The 20,274-nt window shown below is 42.3% G+C and overlaps 2 protein-coding genes across 2 annotated transcripts; one reads left to right on the top strand and one right to left on the bottom strand.

The window, feature by feature from the left end:
- Positions 1–2,573: 2,573 nt before the first annotated feature.
- Positions 2,574–7,604, bottom strand: bhlhe41 (basic helix-loop-helix family, member e41). The gene is made up of 5 exons (XM_012876085.3): positions 7,346–7,604; positions 7,193–7,259; positions 6,957–7,064; positions 6,760–6,871; positions 2,574–6,599 (listed from the first exon to the last, which is right to left on the bottom strand). Exons 1-5 carry the CDS (start codon positions 7,405–7,407, stop codon positions 5,677–5,679), a joined length of 1,272 nt encoding a protein of 423 aa, XP_012731539.2. The 5' UTR covers positions 7,408–7,604; the 3' UTR covers positions 2,574–5,676.
- Positions 7,605–11,040: 3,436 nt separating this feature from the next.
- sspn (sarcospan (Kras oncogene-associated gene)) lies at positions 11,041–19,411 on the top strand. Its single transcript, XM_012876036.3, has 3 exons — positions 11,041–11,375; positions 13,845–13,931; positions 17,736–19,411. The coding sequence occupies exons 1-3, from the start codon at positions 11,148–11,150 to the stop codon at positions 18,093–18,095; spliced, it is 675 nt and encodes a 224-aa protein (XP_012731490.2). The 5' UTR covers positions 11,041–11,147; the 3' UTR covers positions 18,096–19,411.
- The last annotated feature ends 863 nt before the right edge of the window (positions 19,412–20,274 follow it).

The raw sequence follows: 20,274 nt of genomic DNA, 5'->3' as shown, positions 1-20,274 counted from the left end.
AAGAAATGTCTACATATTTAATAAACAGTGTGTTATTTGTCTTAAGGTTTAACAAAATGTAGGTATTTCTATATTGGGCCACTTTGGGCATCATTAAGTCATTAAAAGGACCCATTGCACCTGTATAGATGACACTTTTGATTTTATAATTTCATTTCAGTTCACAGAAAAATGTAGAAAAAAAAAGCACAGTAACATAAACGTAGCACCGTGAGGCCCAGTTTATAGCTTATCTGCAAAAAAAAATCTATTTTAAATGTTATTGGTATGAATTACACTTTAAACTCTCATCATTCTGCATGGCTTTTCTCTTTTCGGACATTTCTGGGTTGTTTTTATGTGTTGTGGAAAGACTGACATCTTGTGGTAGGAAGCTGTTCCTACACAGTTAAATAAATCAACATTCACTACAGGGGGCACTGTTTTAGCTACTTTATACACTTTAAGAGGACTCTATGACATGATATGCCTTTTTTGGCTCCACAAATTTAGCCCTTAAAAGTGGCAAAAAAATAGCCACTGTTGAAAAGAAGTTGTAAGAAATCAAATGTATAGTTTAACAGAGAACACAGTAAACCTTTGGACGAAGCTGCTCTGCTCAGATGAGATCACTTCTGACACTTTCGGTCAACATCTGGAACACTGGAATACGGAGCCCTAGAGGTGTCATCGCAAAATGTTTAGCATGTTGAGAGAATGTGCACTCGTTTAACTAAATTGTGCACTCGTTTTACTAAATCGTGTGCACAATTTACTATATTGTGCTCTCGTTTTACTATAGTGTGAGCTCATTTTACTAAATTGAGCTCTCATTTTAAGCATACTAAAACGAGAGCACAATTTAGTGAACATGGTTATAGAGCATTGTGTGCACGATCTACTTAAACGTGGCCACAATATGTAAAACGTGCACTCAATATTGTCTTGACACATGTAAACATGAGCACGTTATAGTATATTCGAGATCTCGATCTACCAAAACGCACCCACGAATAATTAAAACGTGTGCTCGAATAAATTTTATTAATTCGAGGACTCAATTAAAAGAAAACGTGCTCACAAATTATCACGACCTGAAAAAAAATATCACTTAAAGTGAGCTCTCCCGGGCTCCGTAATGAAACACAATGTGTGCAGGAAAACTTACTGACATAACCCTGAACATGCAATCCTCACCGTGAAACATGGAGGTCATGCTGTGGCAATACTTTCTTCAACCGGAACAGTAAAGCTGTGCAGAATTAATTGGATCATGGTTTGAGGTAAATACAGGACAGCCCTGGAAGAAAACTTGTTGGAGGCTTGAGAGTGAAGCAGAGGATCACCGTTCTATGGGTCGATAAGCCTAGATATACTAAAGCCTGAGCTACAATGGGTTGGTGTGTGGATCAATGCACACCCATGTGTATGACTGGCCCAGTCAAAGTCCAGACCTAAATCCAATTGAGGACCTGTGGCAAGACTTCAAAATTGACATTCACAGATGCTCAGCCAGATTAATCTAATCTGACTGAGCCTGAAGTATCTTCTAAAGAAGAAAGACCTCAGTCAGTGGGGAACAATGAAATGCATTTCTCACACTTTTCATATTTTCACTTGTAAAAAAATTGCTCTTTTTATTTCTATTTCATGCACTACTTTGTGCTGATCTGTCGCATAAAAGCCTTACAAAATACAATGAAGTTTGTGACTGTAGTGTGGCCAAAAAGTTTAAGCCTTCTTAACGCCTTCTTCAGGCATCCCTGACGGAGGAATAAAGTTTGCACCGGATCTTTACACAGACACATAAAAAATCACCAACATCAAATTTAACTTTGATAAAAAACTATTAATATCTTTATTAATGTCTTTTTGCCTGTAACGGGTTCACTTTAGTGATATTCTACGTTGTTGTGTTTTCTTTAAGTTCAGAAAAAAAAAACAGGGATGTTGTTGTATTTATCAAGAAATATGTAGGAAAAAAAAATCGTTAAAGGTCAGACCAAACTAAAATCCGCCGACCTGATCTTTGTGGGATTTTCACAGAGCGAGAACTGTAGGATGCGAATGTAAAGTAGATTTTAGGCAGCGTTGGTGGTTTTACTCAAATAAGACGTTAGGATATGAGCTTGAGATATTAAAATATATTAATTAGTTGACTTATTTGGGGAAGAAACAGACAGGAGAAATGGGTTCAAGCAAGCACAGTTGATTTCTTTTTAAAGAGTAACTCAGCGTTACAGTGACCTGGTTGAAGATCAGAACAAAAGCCCGGTCTCCATCTTACTTAAAGCTTCTGACAAGCTGGAAGGAGGCCTCTTGTTTTTCCATCAGACTGCACAGACTGACTGTAACCTTTCTTCTTCAGCCTTTTATCACATGACATTTGTTTAAAGCTTTGGCTCACTGTACATTCTTCTGCCGGGAGCTGATTGTTCAAACGCATTTCGTCTGCTGAACTTCCAGCATTATTGTTAATTTAGGGCAGATTAACACCTCCAAACACAAAAAAAACTCCCTAGCGTTCATTAGTATAAAGCTGTTTCACCTGTAAGACTACAAAGAGATCAAAGATGAGAAGAAGACGACCCCGCCAAAGTTTCATTTTTGATATTTATTTTACAACTCATCAGCAATAATTTAGAACAGCTCACGTGTAAAGCGCCAGCGAAATGTGCACCAGTTGCTCAGGTAAATCTTTAAAAAAAGAGGAAATCTAGAGACCTCTACAACATTGACGAAACATGTATACTTAATGGTATATTTGCAAAAAAAACAACAAAAAAAACTATGTACAAACAAATACACATACCACTGTGTAGAGTTGATAAGAGCTTCGAGGCAAAACCAACTGAACAAAAACTACAAAAAAAGCATTGAAACGGTTTGCAAAGCACAATGACGTTTGTGCCTCTTTAGTCACGTGAAAGTTTTTTTTTTTTTTTAGAAAAACAAAACAATATTACAGTTGCAGGAATTGGTAAGAATAGAAAAGAGGAGCAGAAAAAGTTCTTAACATGGCAATGACCGCAGTTTTTCTCCCGCCTATGTCAGTTTTTACGGAATGATTGCCTGATGCGTAGCAGGGAGCAAAGTTTTCAAATTTCATCTTACAATGAAATACCTTTAAATAAACACTGAGAAAAAAACATAATCAGCCAGCGCCATACAGCATACAAAACACAAAATACAAACCAACTGGGATCTTTTTTTTTTTAAGGAGAAACCAAAACACAACGGTGAAGTACAGTGATTGACTTTCTGAATGATAAGGTGACTGCTTAGGAGGGATTCAAACCAGAAAAAAGTGCACTTAGCATCTCATCCTACATGGAAACTTGGGAAAAATACAGGTACATTCAATATCAAAGATCTATAAGGTGCTATCCTACAATGTTTCCTGGAGGTACAGGTGGTTACTACAATATTCTGGTCAAGAAAACCCGAGAGTCTCGTCTTCCAGTTATTCTGACAGATTCGTTGTCTTTTCTCAACAGCACTGGCATTCAAACGAAACATAAAAGATGAAATCAAGGAAATCGGGCTCAACATGTTAGCCTTTTCCCATAACGAAAGTCTGATTAATAAAACGGATCTGCGCCTTTTGTTCGTGGTCGCATGGTGTGCATGTCGGGGAGCTTCCTTTCAGGAGGAGCCAGTTAATGCTCCTCCCAACCAGCCCCTTACACTGTTAGTGAGGTAATGAGGACTACACGTCTTCTTCAGGCCCCTGTAGCTCACATTTACACTTCAGGCTAATATTTACAGCCAGAGTCCGCCTGGTTGTTATTTATAAGCAGAGGTCGGTTTCAGATCCCACATTTGCAGGGGTGCCACCAAAGGGGGGCCTGGGGGGGGGATGCCCACTGCTACACGTTTGCTAGCCAGAAACTCTTATTTGCCTACTGTTTCAAATTCATTTAAGAGAGGAGAAGGCAAGCTTACAGTTGTCAGCTGATTTTTGGTATTATGTGTATTTCTGAAAACTCTTCCGTCTTCTCTCTTTTTTTTTTGTGTGTGTAGGGTTTACCCCAAGATTATTGGTCGTCATCCCCCCCCTCAAAACTTTCTGGAGGCACCCATGCACATATAAGGAAAATCATTGGTTGGGACATTGCGCACTGCTGTGTTGGTTACTTAAGAGTTTTGGCACCAATGCTGCCATGTCAAAATATTTTATGAAAGAGGATTTAATAAAAATAATAATAATAATAATAACTGCAACACAACACAGCCGTGAAGTGTCAATCATTGTCGATAGTCATTCAGATTGTTTAAAACAAGCAGAAGTGCAGAAGGCACACAAAATTACAAAAATATGGAAGCCCAATCTTGCCAACTTTAAGAAAAATGGGATATGGCATATCATAATTGTGAGTTTTGGACATGGTTATAAGTTTCAGTCAGTTTTTATTTATTTGTTTTCCTTTGTAAGTCATCATTATTTTACTGGCAACATTACAGTTTTACTTTTTAAGGTGATAATTGTAAGACAAAAAGTCCTAGAACCAAATATAGAAGTCTGGATTTAAAATTATGATGTAAAATCTCAATCAATAGTTATGATTTTGAGATAAGAAACGCATCACTCTGAAATAAATTATTTTATATCTCAAAGTCAAAACGCTGAGTACATTTCACAGCTATAATTTGCACACCTAAGTGAAAATTCAGACTTTGTGAATTTCAGAATTCAGAGTTTTCGATAAAATTATACATTTGAAGGTCTTAACTATGACTTTGAAACTCAAAACTATGAATTTATTTCATAATAAGTACTTCTCAGGTGAAAGATTTAACTTGGCATCTCATAATTCCATATTTGAAAGACAAAAGTATATATTTCTTTCATATCTATAATATTGAAAGTCCAAATTATGACGTTGTGTCTCATAACTATGATTTCCAAATTCAAAAGGCAAACTGAATAAACAAAGCAAAAATTCTAACACAGAAAGTTTCGCAATTTTGCCTGAAAGTGGACTAAAAGTCAAAACTTTGAATGTAATAATAAACTATGTATCTTTACATCACATATAATTACAATTATAATGTGATGTATGTGACTTTAAATCTCTAAATCATATTTTTTACAGTCCACATTATTAGTTTCCATATTCCCATCGTATGTACCCTTTTGTTCTTCCAGGGTCATGAGGGTGGGGTGGGGGCCTGGTGCCTAGCTCCAGCGGTCATTACATGGGAGGCAGGGTACGTCCCGGACATGTCGCCAGTCCATTACAGGCCAACAAAGGGACACACTTGACAAATTGCCATGCATCCACACACTCACACCTGAGAGGAATTTAGAGTAATCAGTTACCCTAACAATCATGTTTTTGGACAGTGGGAGGAAGCTGGGGTACCCAGAGAGAATGCAAGCATCCACATGGAGAACATGCATACTCCCTGCAGACTCCAGACCAGGGTTCAAACCCAGACCATGTCGCTGCAAGGCAACAGTGCTACAAACTGCGGCAACAAGCAGCCGAATTATGATTTTGTATCTCATTACTATGACCATTGAACTCATATCCATGGTATACCATGTTTCATTTTATACTTTCATGGCAGATATGGGCTTCCATATTACCGTCCCCTGCTGCCCAAAGATATACATGAGAAACTCCCCATTTTAAAACTCGCCTTAATAATACAAAATGTAAATACAGAAACTCAGAGAGGTACGCAGACTTATTAGCTCGTCTGACAGGCGGAAAACTGCTCCTGTGGGCTATTCCTGCTGTCTGGGGACGCGTCGTCCACGTCACCCTCTCCGTCGTCACTCACGGGAGTTTCCTCGCGCTCCTCAGGTGAGCTCGCCTCGGCCTCGCGTGATCCGCTGTCGTCTTGAAGCTGGGAGTCTTTGGGCTGAGTCGCGGCTCCAAAGTGCGCAGACAGGCCGGGGAACGCAGCGGCAGCTGCTGCCGCCGCGGCCGCCGCGGCTGACGCGTGTGCAGGGTACAGCCAGGGGAACGGGGACGCAATGGCGGCAGCTGCGGGGTACATGTACTTTTCAATGTTGCTTTTGTCGAAAAAAGGCATATAGGACGCCGCGGCTGACGGGTTGATGAAGTAGAAAGGCATGCAAATCGGTGTCTGCTGTCCCACACCGCTTATTCCCATCAGAGAGTTCACGAACGCCACATCTGGTCTGGACGGGTCCCCGTTCCCAGACCAGCACATCTTAGATTTTTTGGCCACCCTGTCGTCGCCAAACTCTTGTTTGATCTTCACCGCTTTGTTGCGTTCGCACTCTTTGTCCTTGCCGTCGCTCTTTTCCGCCTCCCCACCATATCCACTGTCCGTGTCTGTGTCGTTCTCGTTAAGCTCCCCGCCCTGGGTCCTCTGAATGACCGGGACGCAGTTGGCTTGACCGTCGGACTTCTGCGCGTCCTGCGCGTCTCCGGCGGGCAGCTGATGCTGGAGCGGCGGCGGATCAGGCTGAAACTGCGCCAGCACCTTGTGTAGGTGGTTGATCAGCTGTGCGCATCTCTGTTCTCTGGCGCTCCAGTTCTCGGCTTGGCTCAGGTACTGCAGGACCTCTTTGGCGCAGGTCTGGAACCCTGAGTGAAACGCATCCAGATCAGCGTGGATGGGGGGTTTCATTGATCGGTCTCCTGCGGGGGAAAGAACGTTGAAAGGAGCTCGTTTAGGATGCGCCACATAAAAAAAAGTTTTTCAAGTTTCGCTCTGGGTTTTTTATGCTCGGCAAGGTATGTAAAGGAGCCGGTTGCGCACATGTTTGGAAAGTTTCGAAGCGTGGCATGCGTTTCTTACCATTCTGCAAGGCGATGATCTTCTGGTGCTGCTGCTCGGTGACGGCAGTCAGCGCGTTCAGATGCTTCAGCGTCAACTCCAACACGACCGCCTTCTCCAAATGCCCGAGCGTCTGTTGGGAATAAAACATTTTAGTGGCGTCCGCAATTTCCAGAGCGCGTCAAAACTTTTTTTTTAATGGAGGCTCCTGCTCTCACCGACAGCTTCAGATGTTCGGGCAGCAGGTCCTTCAGCTGGCCAATACATTCGTTAATTCGGTCTCTCCTCTTCTTCTCTATGAGCCGGTGCGGTAACTTGTATGCGTCCTGCTCACAGACATATAGCCATGGGGTTAAAATGCCACAGCCTTCCATAGGCTCAAATGAGTTCAATTAGCAGACAGGGGTTAAATATAACTTCGAAATCATGATTGGTATAATAAGACAGCTCGCACCTTCCCACCGTCCTCACGCTTTATGCCTCGTTTAGATTTGCACATGTAGAGCGGAGGGAAATCCATCCTAAAGTATGAAGAAAAGTGCGGCGATTAAACGGGTTGTGCCGATTTAGGGTTAGTTTGAAACAGTTTGCCAAAAGCGATTCTTACCCCAAGAAATCTGCGTGCTCCATGAACTGCCTGTCCTGTAAGTGCGGTATTCTTTCATCCATCACTTCTCTGCAGCCGCTGAACTGGCTATGAGCTTCTTCTCTTCTATTTTTGGATCGGGGAGAAAAATGTTTTGTTGCTCTGCGGCTCAAACTCGGGCGGCTGCGGGAGACGGTGCGCAGAGCGTGTCCTCCGGTGGAGCTGCGGTTCAGACTGATGTCTGGAGAGAGAAGCCGGAGCTGCCACTTTGCAAAAAAAAAAAAAAAAAAAAAAAGAGCTCGGCTCTGCTGTCAGAGCGCACGCGCGCCGCTGGCTGGGAACAGCTTCCGTCTCACGTGTAGGCTGCACCAGCGCAAAGTCCAGTAATTACTACGCCTTGTGTGTGTGTGTGTGTGTGTGTGTGTGTGTGTGTGTGTGTGTGTGTGTGTGTGTGTGTGTGTGTGTGTGTGTGTGTGTGTGTGTGTGTGTGTGTGTGTGTGTGTGTGGCTGGCAGCTAACCGTGTCGCTCTTCCTGCAGCGAACCGCCGTTACGACCTGGGTCGCTGCTGAAAAGTGATTCATGCGCAAAATGCATGAATGCAGGTGAGAGCTGGAGCTTCTGGACGCGGATCAAATGATCCCCCTACCCCCCTTCATTTTCTTGCACTCAGCACTATAGTCTCCTACAACTTTACAGCGTACCGTTTACTTCATGGTTCACTGTATTGATTTATGAATTGATAATTTGGACGTTTTGATTTGAAAACCCGTTTTATAGCCCAAATGATGCCTAGAAAATTCTACATTTTCTAAACTAAACTTAGATGCGTTTGGCAAAGTCTATTAACCTAAATCTTGATTTAGTTACATTGATACATGTATTTGTAATTCACATGTCAATTTCTTATTCAAATATTGGCCTACAATTTAACCATATATTTACACTGTATAAAATAAATAAAAATTCTCACTGGCTGAAATACATCAGGCAATTTCTGTTTTAGGGTAGTTAGAATGATCACATTTATTTCTATTTTCCTAATGTCAGAATAATGAGATCTGTTTTTAACTTTGTTCGCATTCAGAAGTTTACAACAATTAAGATTACTTTCCCTTTAAACAGTTGGAAAGCCCAGCTGGTAATGTCATGGCTTTGTAAGCTTTTGAATTTCTGAGTTAAATGGAGGCACAGCTGTGGATGTATTTTGAGGCAACACCTCAAACACAATGCTTATTCTTTCAGGAAAAGATTCAGGAAAAATCCAATTAAATTTGGCTATTCATCAGGAAGACAACCACGGTCCTCAAGAAATCTGGTTCATCCTTGGTGACAATTTTCAGACTCTTGGAGATGCCCCAAGTATCTGTTTAAACAATTACAAGTACAGCGTGCAAATGTCCTGCTTCCATACTCTTCGGGCAGGAGACAGCTTCCGTGTCCAAGACATGAACATCTTTTGGTACAAAAACCCCACAACAAAACCAGACTTTGTAAAGATGCTGGCTGAAGTTGCTAATATAGTGTCAAGATTATAGTAAAACAGTTCCCGCACCAACATAGGCTTAAAATGCCACTCAGCATAGAAGAAGCCACTACTCTAAAAGCCACATATGAGGACAGGTTAAAGTCTGCAATTGCAGACAAAAACAAACACCTTAATATTTGAGAAAAGCAACAAAGTTGCTTGAGGACAACAATGTCCAGAAACAGAATCACTCGGGACATTATACCAGCCAGGGCAGATGGTCTGTGTCTACAATGTGGAACTGATCCCTTCGATTGTCTTCTGGGCATTTCCAATGACCTGGACTAGCTGAATGTTTTTATCGGTGCATCTTAATAAATTATTGTTGAAAATTTAACTAATTTCAGTAATCCAATGGGAAAAGTTACAAACGTATCACAGAGATTTATTAAACATGGTATTTTAAAGTGTGTAATTTTGACGCCTGGAGCCTCCAACTAATTAAAACCTCAAATTTTGTTTCTCAGAAGAAATGCTAACCGATTAAAATACTGTGTCTAGCAGTTGTACTCAATACTCAGTCAAGGCTCCTCTTTACATGAATGACTGCATCGGTGCGGCGCGGCGTGGACGTGATCAGCCGGCTGCACTGCCAGGATGGTTAAAGGTTATTTTGGGTTTTCTGTGAAGCTATAATCTTTTGGTGCTGTTTTGTTCTGTGTAGCTATGTGGAGTTAGACTGGTCATGCCAATCTGTCTTATGTAATGTTCAAATTTCTGAGAAAGCGAATTTTGTCTTTTCATTCGCAGTAAGTCGTAGTCAAAAAAATCTGAAGTAAAAGTTTGAAATATGTCCGTTCCGAGTTCCGTTATTGAACTAAATTATTGTCCCAATGCTATTCTAAGTTATTGAGATGTGTCTGCATACACATAATGTTTTTTTTTTTTTTCTGGCTGCAAATTTAAGAGAGAAGACAAGTTTCAATAAGTTGCAACATTCATTTATTTTTTATGATTATATATATATATATATATATATATTTTGGTTCATGGTGAGACACTTTTGAATATCTCCCTTTAATCTATAAGGTACAACTCTGTTATTTAAGCTTTGGTTTGCTGTGTATTATGATATATTTCAATGAGAACCGGCATTAACTTATTCAGTTAGCGCCTGCTGGTACAGGGGTTCGTCTGTTGGATTGGACTGCAAAGGCTAGACATCCCTTCCCATATGCACCAAGACCGCCCATCACTCTGCAGGCCAGTTTGCCAGTGTTCCCTACTTGGACCCCTTTTGATAGACACAGCAGACTTGGGAACTCCCCACAAGAGAAGATCCCTCGTCAAACTGGCTCAAATCCGTACACTTTCCTATTCTAACGTGTCCCGCCCGCTAACAGGTGACGTGATGACGAAAAAATATCAAGTTTGTGCACTTCACCTGTCAGTGGTCATAATGTTATGCCTGCTCTGTGCCTGTGCGGGGATCTGCGTACGGAGGGTGGCGTGTGTGCCGCCTGTGACCGTGTGCGGCGGCACGGCTGTCCTCCTGAGCTGCGTTGTCAGTAACCATGGCAGCAACCCAGCTGTGTGCACAAACACGTGCGTTGCTTTTGTGCTTCTTTAATAATCTTGCAGACACTGTTTTTTTTTCACACCATTCAAAAAAAAAAAAATAGGAACATTTCACAGGAAATGGCAGTAATTCAAATGCTGGACCCGTGGAGCTCTTTCATCGGTGACACTTGCCGCCGCTTTTTGCCCGCCTAGGTGCTCATTTCTGAGCCCTTGTAATGCCCTCACATGCCTGCCGATCACATTACTGCTTCTCGTTAGTCATGTGACTGTTTTGTGGCTGGCAGCATATGGCTCTTGTGTAACAGGGCTGACACAAAGAGTGATACAGTCACTCCTGCTCCCTGACCAAGTGTGACCTCCTCTCTCTCCCTCTCTGTTGGCTTCTTATTAACTCATACCTGCTGATTTCCCTCCGTACCTTCCCCGTGTTACCCTGAGAAACCCCCTTTCCCTGTCGTGTGTTGGAACCCCCCCTTTGTGTCTCACACCGCCTCCCCCCTTTTTCCTCCTCTTCCTTTTCTCCTCAGCGTGTTGCTTGCTCTATATGTGGCATTGGAGCTGCTGTAGGAATCCAGTCCAAATGTTTTCCATATTAGTTCAGAGCCGTCTCTGTTTTCAAATAGCAGCCTAGCTGGGCTCGGCACAGGCAGGCAGGCAGTGAGGGAGGGGCGGGGAGGGGGAGGCAAAGGAGAGGCACATCCGCCCCAAACACTGTGCAAAGAAAAAAAAAGTCTGGGAGACAAACAGAGAAAGAGTTGCGAAGGCAGGAGGAAAAAATGGGACAGGGCCGGAAAGGTTCTTCAGACAAGAAGCAGAGGCAGAAGAACAGAGATGACAGCCCGGCACCAGAGGATGGGAATAAGTGCAGAGTCTGCCGTTTCCCTCTGCTCGTCGCCCTGCTGCAGCTACTGCTAGGGGTGGCTGTCACAGCCGTGGCCTTCCTCATGTTGGCCATCAGCTCCTCACTCACGGCCCGGGAGACTCCACACTGGGCTGGGATCATTGTAAGCTCTTCCATAAGCTGCTTCTTTGCATGGAACGTGACTCTCCCATAACTTATTTTGCTGCATGACCCACGGCGGACGGCAACGGCGTCTGCCAACGCCTTCGGCAGGTTGATCATATATATATATATATATTCACGCATTCAGATAAACCTCCGCCTGGATGAATACACATGAGCCTGTGATCCCTCTCAGTTGCATGATTCTGCATGTTCCGCTGTTTGCGTTGGACGTTCAAGAAGCTTTAAGAGTCTTGGCGGGCGAAGCAAAACGCCCAATCCCAGCATGCCGTCTGCCCCCTCACCTCGTGAACCCATTAGCAGCCCCAGGAAGCCTGCGGTTATTTGGTGTGCGTACATCTCCATCCCTTCACGGCGAATACATACGCGTGATATTTATTCATGTTGGAGGTTGTCACAAATTCAAACATGAATACATATCATGCATTTCCTTTTATCCCATGCAAAACACTTTGAGAATGTTTTTTTTTTTTTTGGATTTAAATACATTTCGTTAACAGTTACTGTAAGAGCATTACTATCGACAGCACTGGTGTTTTCAAAAGGTGTTTTCAAAAACACAAAGGTGTTTTCAAAAAATCGTTTATACGTCAAAATTAGGAATCTGAAAAATTGTTCCATGTATCGGTTTAACAAACCCCATCAGGGATAACGTGGAGAAGCGTGAATCTGGGTTAGGTCATAAAACAACCGCTCAACCTTTGAACTTCTCACAGAGCTCTGTTCTGTCCATCATAAGTTCATTAAAAAGACACATCTGTCCACCTATACACTGCAAAAAGAGAACTAAAAATAAGTAAAATTTTCTTGAAATGAATGTATTTGCCCTTGATTTGAGCAGGTAAATAAGATTATTTGCCAATGGTATGAGTGTTTTTACCCCTAAAATAAGATAATTAGATATACTGCACTTGAAATAAAGGTGATGGAGATGCATTGTTCCTATTTTAAGTGCAAAGATCTTATTCCATTGGCAAATAGTCCTATTTATCTGCTCAAATCAAGGAAAAATACTTTAATTTCAGGGAAAAAATTCTTATTTTTAGTCTATTTTTGCAGTGTAAACTGATAGGTTGAGTAAGAGGAGCATTAATCAGAGAAGAGCCCAGGAGGCCAGTTGTAACTCTGAAGGAGCTGCAGATATCCACATCTCAGGTGGGAGAATCTGTTATCAGGACAACCATTAGTTCTGCACGTCACAAATGTGGCCTTCACAGAAGAGAGGCAAGAGAAGGAGATTGAGGTAAACCAAACCGGACCTCTCCCTGAACAAACCATTTCCGCAGTGACACGTGGTGGTGGTATCATGCACGAAAGCACCACCAAGGCACGTGACGGTGCTTTCTGTAGCCGGGACAGGGAAGCTTCTCGGAGTTGATGGGGAGACTGATGGATCTCAGCGCAGAACATTCCTGGAAGAAGGCTGCAAAAGACTGGAGAGATTCACCTTCCAGCACCGAGCATACAGCCAGAGCTACAGTGGCCCAGTCAAGGTCTAATGTCCAGCTTTAAATCCAGTTGAGAATCTGTGAGAGGAAAATGTTTGTTCACAGACCCCACTCCCCCCCCCCCCCCCCCCCCCCGTGCAGAAATCAGAAATAAACTTTCAGTCAGCAGATATTCCCGCATACTTCAGACTTGTCTTTGAAAGAGACGTCAACTCCAATCAAATATCATCAAAGTTCCTCCTTTTCTCCTTTTCCATCTCACCTTTACTTTTAGGCGTGGTCTGCATTAGCATTTTCTATGTTATGAGATGCTTTGTTTTGAAAACACAAGATGTGATGAAAACACACGGAAGTCTGTGGCTGTGACATGACAAAATGTTAAAGAAAAAGAAAAAAAATCAAAGCGTTATAGGTCACGGTTTACATAAGGCCTCGGGTCACACAAACATGTTTTTCCCGCTCGGCGCTGTAATTTCGGCCAATCGCCGATGCCATCGGCTCTGGAAAACATCCCTCGACACCAACATCCCGAGTTAGATCCTCACGAGATTCAGCCGAGTGAAAAACATCGAGGTCATCAAGAAATTTCCAGAGAATCCTGGGTGCTTAAGAACCTGGAAAAAAACATTCAAATAAGATGCTGCACGTTGGTCACAAGACTCCAATTGCGCCGAGGAGCGTGTGGGTCTGTGTGTGTGTGCGTGTGTGTGTGTGTGCGTGTGTGTGTGTGTGTCTCAGAGAGAGGAGTGGAGAAAAGCTAAGTAATGAAATCAGAGAGCTGGTTACTGCTGAATCATAAAATATTAAGAGGCAAATTAGACGATTCTTGTTTTTCCTTATGTTGCGCCTATAATGCAATAAACAACAGCAAGTAATGAGTGTGTTAAAGACTTTCAATTAGCTGAAATTGTTAAACACACCCTTTTTTTTAGTGCTGTTTTCTCTGTGTTTTTTTTTTAAATCTGATTAAATCATTTCAAATAGTTTCCTTGTCGTTGCAGCTTTGTTTAGTTTCTATCGTTGGGTTCTTCCTCTACTGCATCACCTACCAGCCAGATGAAAGAACGTCTGCGCAGTTCATTGTCAAGGTGAGTTTGCGGGCCACTTGTTGGATTTAAAGTAAAGACACACTGCGTGCGTGCGTCTCTCTTAACACGACCAGGACTGGAGCACGTCAGGTTGCAGGCATGAAATGGGTCTGATCAGGTGTTGTCTTTTTTATCCCCCTGGAAGCTGATCTGTGCAGAGAACATTGTTTTACCCACTCACACAGGCTGCTGGGGAGAGAGAGAGAGAGAGAAAATGTAACTGCATTCCTGTATGAAAGTGCTCCACAGGGATTCCTATGAGTAGAGGAGCACTTTCGTTAATGCGACTTGATTGTACAGCTTAATTAGCCACACAATGCATGCAGCTGGAATTTCAAAGCAATTAAAATCGCTGTTGTTTTTCCAAAGAAGAGGGATCGCTTTATTTATTTTTTTTACCCCCTGTTCATCGCTCTCCCTTGTGTACAAAAATGTGTATGTTTAAATATGTAAATACTGCAGGATGCAAAGATGACTCCAAGCTCTTTAGCACAAATTCATGCATTTGTTCTGAATCACTGACATTATGAGGGCTGGACTCTATCCGCGTTCTTAGGGGTAGATCTTGTAAAGCGGAGTCGGTACACAGAAGGGTTCCCACAACGAGAAACGCGCCTGTGTTCTGCTTTAGCATCCAGACGAACAGGATGCTTCTCCAGGCCCGTGCACGTGGCTCCCTTTGCCAGCATTCGCCGTTCAGAGCTGGTGTCGTGTCACAAACAAAGCGCTCCGTTGCTAATTGTTTGAACATCAGAATAGCTTTCTCTGGCCTTTTCGAAACAAATGTGCCTGTAATTTATTGATGCCGTTTCCGCGCCAACAGTGTCATCGTTTTAGTTCAGGCTTAAGAATTTATGGCTTTCCAGACAGCCAGCTTATTTATCTCAGTTTGTTCTTAGCAGAGGTCAGACGTGCAGCGGTGAGTCAAATCCGCAGTGTGGGCTCTGCCTGCGCCGTTGTTTCAGGTCGTGTTTGTTTATTCATGTTTCACACAGCGCTCGCGGATGCACTGTTGCGGGCGTCAACATTACATTCTTCTCGCATCGCAAGTAGAAACTACAACGTTGTATCATACTAAGGTTTATTGTGCTAGGAAAACGTAAAGCGGTCCATTATTATGAAGTGAAGGGAAGCGGTGTAAGTTTTAATAAATAAGAAGCTGATAAGGTCGGCTTTCCCTGTCCCAGGAGTAGAGAAGCGTCCCCGCAGCATGATGCCGTCACCGCCGTGTTTAACTGTGGGGGTAGTGTTGCAGCTGATAAATGCTGAAATCTGGTCTCATCTGACCAGAGCACCCTCCTCCGTATGTTTCATATGTCCTCTACATTGCAAACTGATGATTTGACTCCTTGTGGCTTAAAAAAAAATTACTTTCTTCCTGCAACTTTTCTATGAAGACCAGATTTGTAGGATGCGCAACTAACAGATTCTCCATCCTGATCTTTGGATATCAGCAGCTCTTAGAGCAGTACCTTGGGTCTCTTTTCAGCTTCTCTGATTAACGCTCCCCTCCACCAACTCATCAGTTTAGACAAATAACCTTGTGCTCCTTGCCGATCTGTTTCTAATATCAACTAACCCGACTTTAAATGTCTCCTCTGACCTGTCTGCTGTGATCCTCTTTCTGAGGCTGTTTGTTCACTAATGTTATCTAACAAACCTCTGGGTACATCCTAAGATAAAATGATATGCATACGACCTCTTTTTATTAACAAGGTGGCTTATGAAGGTATTTTGGCCCCTTAATTTCATTTGTAGGTATCATATCAGTGAGGTCAGAATGAACCGAGCACGCTACACCTTTTGAGTATTTTGAAAGAAGCATTGCATTGTTTTCAGAAATGTTGGAAATCCATCCTTTATTTTCTCTCCACTTTATAGTCATGTGCTACTTCCTGTCAATTTAAAACAATGGAATAAAGTTATAGGGGTGTGAACACTTTTTTTTTTTGGGGGGGGGGCACCCTAAAAAGTCAGAAGAAGAAAAAAAGATTCAGTTTTAACCCGCTTCATGGTATAAAAGGATTTATTTGACGATGTTTCACGCAGCGTTAGTCAATCCAGCATCTTACCTTACATTTTCATGCAGCCTGTCCACTCAAACCTTTTTTTTTGTGCTATAGAACAATTAACATAAACACCCTTCCAAATCAGGCTTTACTCATCACTTGCATAATTCCCCAACGAAGGCTAAAACGTGTTGCTGAATGAGAGCTCCCGTTACATAACGGGTGGATTAAGACGGAAGGTCTAGTGTTGTTGAGATGGAGCAATTGCATAAAGGACACAAAGCCTCTGTCACATTTTACAGATGTATTTTTAGACGATCTCTGCCGGTCAGAATACCGACACAGGACCTGCATTAACGGTGGCTGGCTGTGTGTCGCGTCTCCTTTGTGCTAAAAGCTGGGCTCCTGCTCTGAGGGTCAGACCTCGCCCTGCTGTTTTGTGGGTAATCTCTTTGAGCTGAATTTTTCAGCAGGCACTGAGGCGGTATTTTTATTTCTACGGTAAAAATCCTTCTGCAGAACCGCACTGTATAGAGCGTAAGTAAATGATAAAGCAATCAAACGTAAAAAACTAACAAAACTAAACATAATGGACATGTGATAAAAGAAAATAGAGCTATTAAAACATATGAACCTGAATTTAGGCATTACGGTAGTGAAAACTGCTGAATCTGAACTCATTTACAGTTCAGAAAGCTTGTTTGTTGCACCGTTAAGTTCTCAACTTGGGGACTAAAATGTCTCTTTGGAGTGAAGAGACGGACATCAGAGGGTCTGCAAAAGGTGGGAGCCATTTTTCAAAATGCATCCAGCTTTTAATTATATTCACCCAATGTGCATACATCATTTTCTAAGCATCTTCTTTTAAGCTGTGTTCCCGGTTGCAGCTAACACTGGTTGTATTCAGTCTGTGTCTGAAATGAAAAAAGAGAAATGCTTTAAAAGAGCATAAACGTTAAAAACAAAAAAAAAAAAGCAGCTGAAACTACCAGCAACGGCCTTACATCTGGAAATCCAAAATTAAGGTTCATTGTGTAAGATGATGTTCACCCAAGGCAAAAGCTGCGATGCCAAAGTCCCAAAAATTAATTTCAGTTCAAATATTACATTTCTCCAGAGGGAAGGAAGAAGTCAGAAGAAATGTTTCCTAAGGGTTGATAGTTAGGAGACTTAACAAACCAGCACCCTGTGCAGGGATTTAAAGCAAAATGTCAAAAATTTTAATAATAATAAAAAGGAATATGACAGCAGTTGCTACTCTAACGTACACGGGGAAAACTAGTTATGGTGGAGATTTCCTGTTTTCTCTTTACGTTTCAAAAATTACTTTGAAATTAGTTGATGGACTTTGAAGAAAAAAAAGTAAAAACACAATTTACTCATGTTTAATGCTTTCATTGCTTTGTTTCTGACTCAAAAATCCGATATTAGCCTTTGAGTGTACAGTCCAGGGATGCTGGAGGCAGCTGAGGCTCTGCAGTAAGAGGACTGTGTAGCTCTGCGGTTTAAGCACTCTCTTTCTTTTGGAGAAAAAGGACCGACCCATCCAACTACAGGAGAGGACAAAACTGACTCGACAAAAATGTGATAAAACACAGACATTAAGGTTTGGTCAATTTAAAAGTAGAAACGGTTCCTGTAATGTTATGACCCTTTGCGCGTACTGTGTCACAACTGGCTGCGAAGTTTATTTAATCACTTATTTTAGTCTGATACTGTCCGCACAGCTGAACACAGTCACTTCCCCGGGCGAGATATTTGGTTTTCTCACAGCACTTCTCTGCCCCCTCTCCAGCTCCTGTATTTTGTCCTGTGCACCATCGGCCTGGTCGTTTCGGTGCTGGTCGTGGCCTTTGCTGGACACCACCACTCCCAGGCCAGCAGCTTCATCTGCCAGCCGGCGGGAGAGGACTGCGTGTGTGTGCTGGACCGGAGCGACCCGATAGCCCGCACCTTTGACTACGTGGGGGTCGCCGACTGCGAGGCCATCACCGGCACCCTCACCTTTTACTTCCTGCTCCAGGTGCTGCTGAACCTTGCCCAGGCGCTGGTCTGCGCCGTCGGGGCCTTCATCATGTGGAAGCATCGCTATCAGGTCTTCTTCGCCGGGATCCAGATCAGCTCTCCCTCCACCCAGCAGTGGCAGAAAGTTTAAGATGTCCGCGTAGAACCAAGGTCATAATCTCTCCGGTGCGATCAAGCTCTCAAGGACAGGGGCCTTTTGGGTGTGTGCCTTAGTGTGTTTATCCTGTCTGTCAGCTGCAGACAGGTGACAAAAAGTACTGCTTTTGATAATCTTTTCAGGAATTTTTAATGCTACTGTTCTGCGTCATTTTCACTGAGGCACAGGGCGGATAAGAAAAAAACAAGTCTGCTGAGATGTGCTGCTCCCCTTCAACAGCGTGCTGCTGTTCGGCAGCAGTTTAAAAAGTAACAACCCGGGGAGGTTTTATACGACCACTGGGCAATGCAGCTATAAAATCTGCTACCGTCCAGATGTTTTCTTCATATTCCCAGGAAAATGGGGGGTTGGTTCGATGTGATCTCAGCTGATTGCAGCTGCGTGAATCGCTGACTTTCAGCGTCGTTTGCGATCACAAATCAGTACTTCCCCCGGCACAACCCAACGTTAGCAGAATTTGCGATGGAAAACAAAACGAGATGACAAACGGCCGTAATAAATCACGTGGAATATTCAACCAGTCAGAAAGTACCAATCCAAAAGGTCAGGGTAGTCCTCAGTAGCAACGACCTCCTCCCAACAGGGATGTTTTCTGGGCTGGGTTTTCCTTTTTCTGATTCCTGCCCAACGTCTCTGCCCAGATGGGAAGATCAGTTCTCCACGAAGCAGATTGTTTCTTTTATTGCTTCGCTTACTTAATAATTGTGACAGAGATCATTAATCAATAAAACCTTAACAGATATGATTCACATCATGTTCACCAGATGAATGAGAGGCAGCTCCAATCTTTGATCTGTCGTCCTTCTGCAGCTGAACATAATATGTGGTGCTTTTATAATGTCGGAGCGTTTTGCACAAAACGTTTTTTCTTGGAGTTTCCAGTGTTGCCAAATGATGATTTTAGAACCCAAAAAGAACAGAATCATCATTTATCTATTTGTCTTTTCCACGAGTTTTGCTTTGTTTCTAAATATGTTGATGTTCTCTCCTGTGTATGCCACCTGCAATCCCAGACACGTCACTGACACCCGTGATGTAGCTGAAAACACCGAAACTGCACTTCTTTTGCTTTTTTTTTTTTTTTTTTTGTGGCTGGGGTTTACTGATCAGGATTAAGCGTTTCAAAGAGCCTTTTGCTCTGTGCTCAAGTTTTCACATCCATAACTGATGCAAATTATTTGATTGGTTATGATTCTGTGTCAGCAACTTTGTTCAGTTGTGTTATCAGTGTAAGATTTAAGCTTAAAAGAACTGTTTTCACAGAATAAAATGGTCAAATATTAATGAAATGCTTGCTCAGATTTCTGTTATTGCTAACTTAAATCCTTGTTTCGTTAGTTGATAACAATATTGCATACATTTTTTAGCTCTGTGCTCTTTATAGTTGTAATTTAAAAATTAGAGTCATATAAACTTTCATGACTGAGTCCTTCTGCAGTGGCGGAGTAAAGTCCTCAGTGGTAAAAAAACAAAAAAAACAAAAACAAAAAAAAACAGTGCTGTGAAAAAGTATTTGCCCCTTTATAGGCTTCTTCTGCTTTTATCTATTTGCCATACTTAAAGGTTTCAGATCATTAAAATCCTATTATCAGACAAAGATTACCTGATTTAATAGAAAAAGAAAACACTTTTAAGTGATGGTTCCAAAAAAATTAAAGAAGTTCTCCAAATTAAGCTACTGTTGTGTGTCTCCTAAACTGAAGAAGTGTTTAGGTCCCACTTGGTGGCAGTGACTGCCATCAAACAGTAATTGCAATAACTTGCTACAGAGTTATACTAAGTTTGGACTTTGACAAGGCCAGTTGTAACATTCCTTTTCATTTATTTTTTTGTATGAAACGCAAAGGTGGACTTGGATCCTTGTCATCGTCTATAACCCAGACGATGGCCACCTGTTTTCCTTCAGGATCTTCTGCTAGACGGCACAATTCCTGGTTCCATCAATTAGAGAAAATAGTCCAGGTTCAGGATTAGAAATCCAGCCCCAAACTATCATACCAACATCACCATGTTTGAGTTGAAGTATGAGTTTCTTTCACTGAGACGCCGTTAGCTTTACATCCGATGCAGCAGGATGCACATCTTCTGGAAAGTACCACTTTTGTCCACAACAAGTTCCCAGAACATTTTCACAAATGTTTTAGGGCTCATC

Source organism: Fundulus heteroclitus, chromosome 2 (assembly GCF_011125445.2).
Source record: "Fundulus heteroclitus isolate FHET01 chromosome 2, MU-UCD_Fhet_4.1, whole genome shotgun sequence".
Lineage (NCBI taxonomy): Eukaryota > Metazoa > Chordata > Actinopteri > Cyprinodontiformes > Fundulidae > Fundulus > Fundulus heteroclitus.
This window is presented reverse-complemented; position numbering and strand designations above follow the sequence as displayed.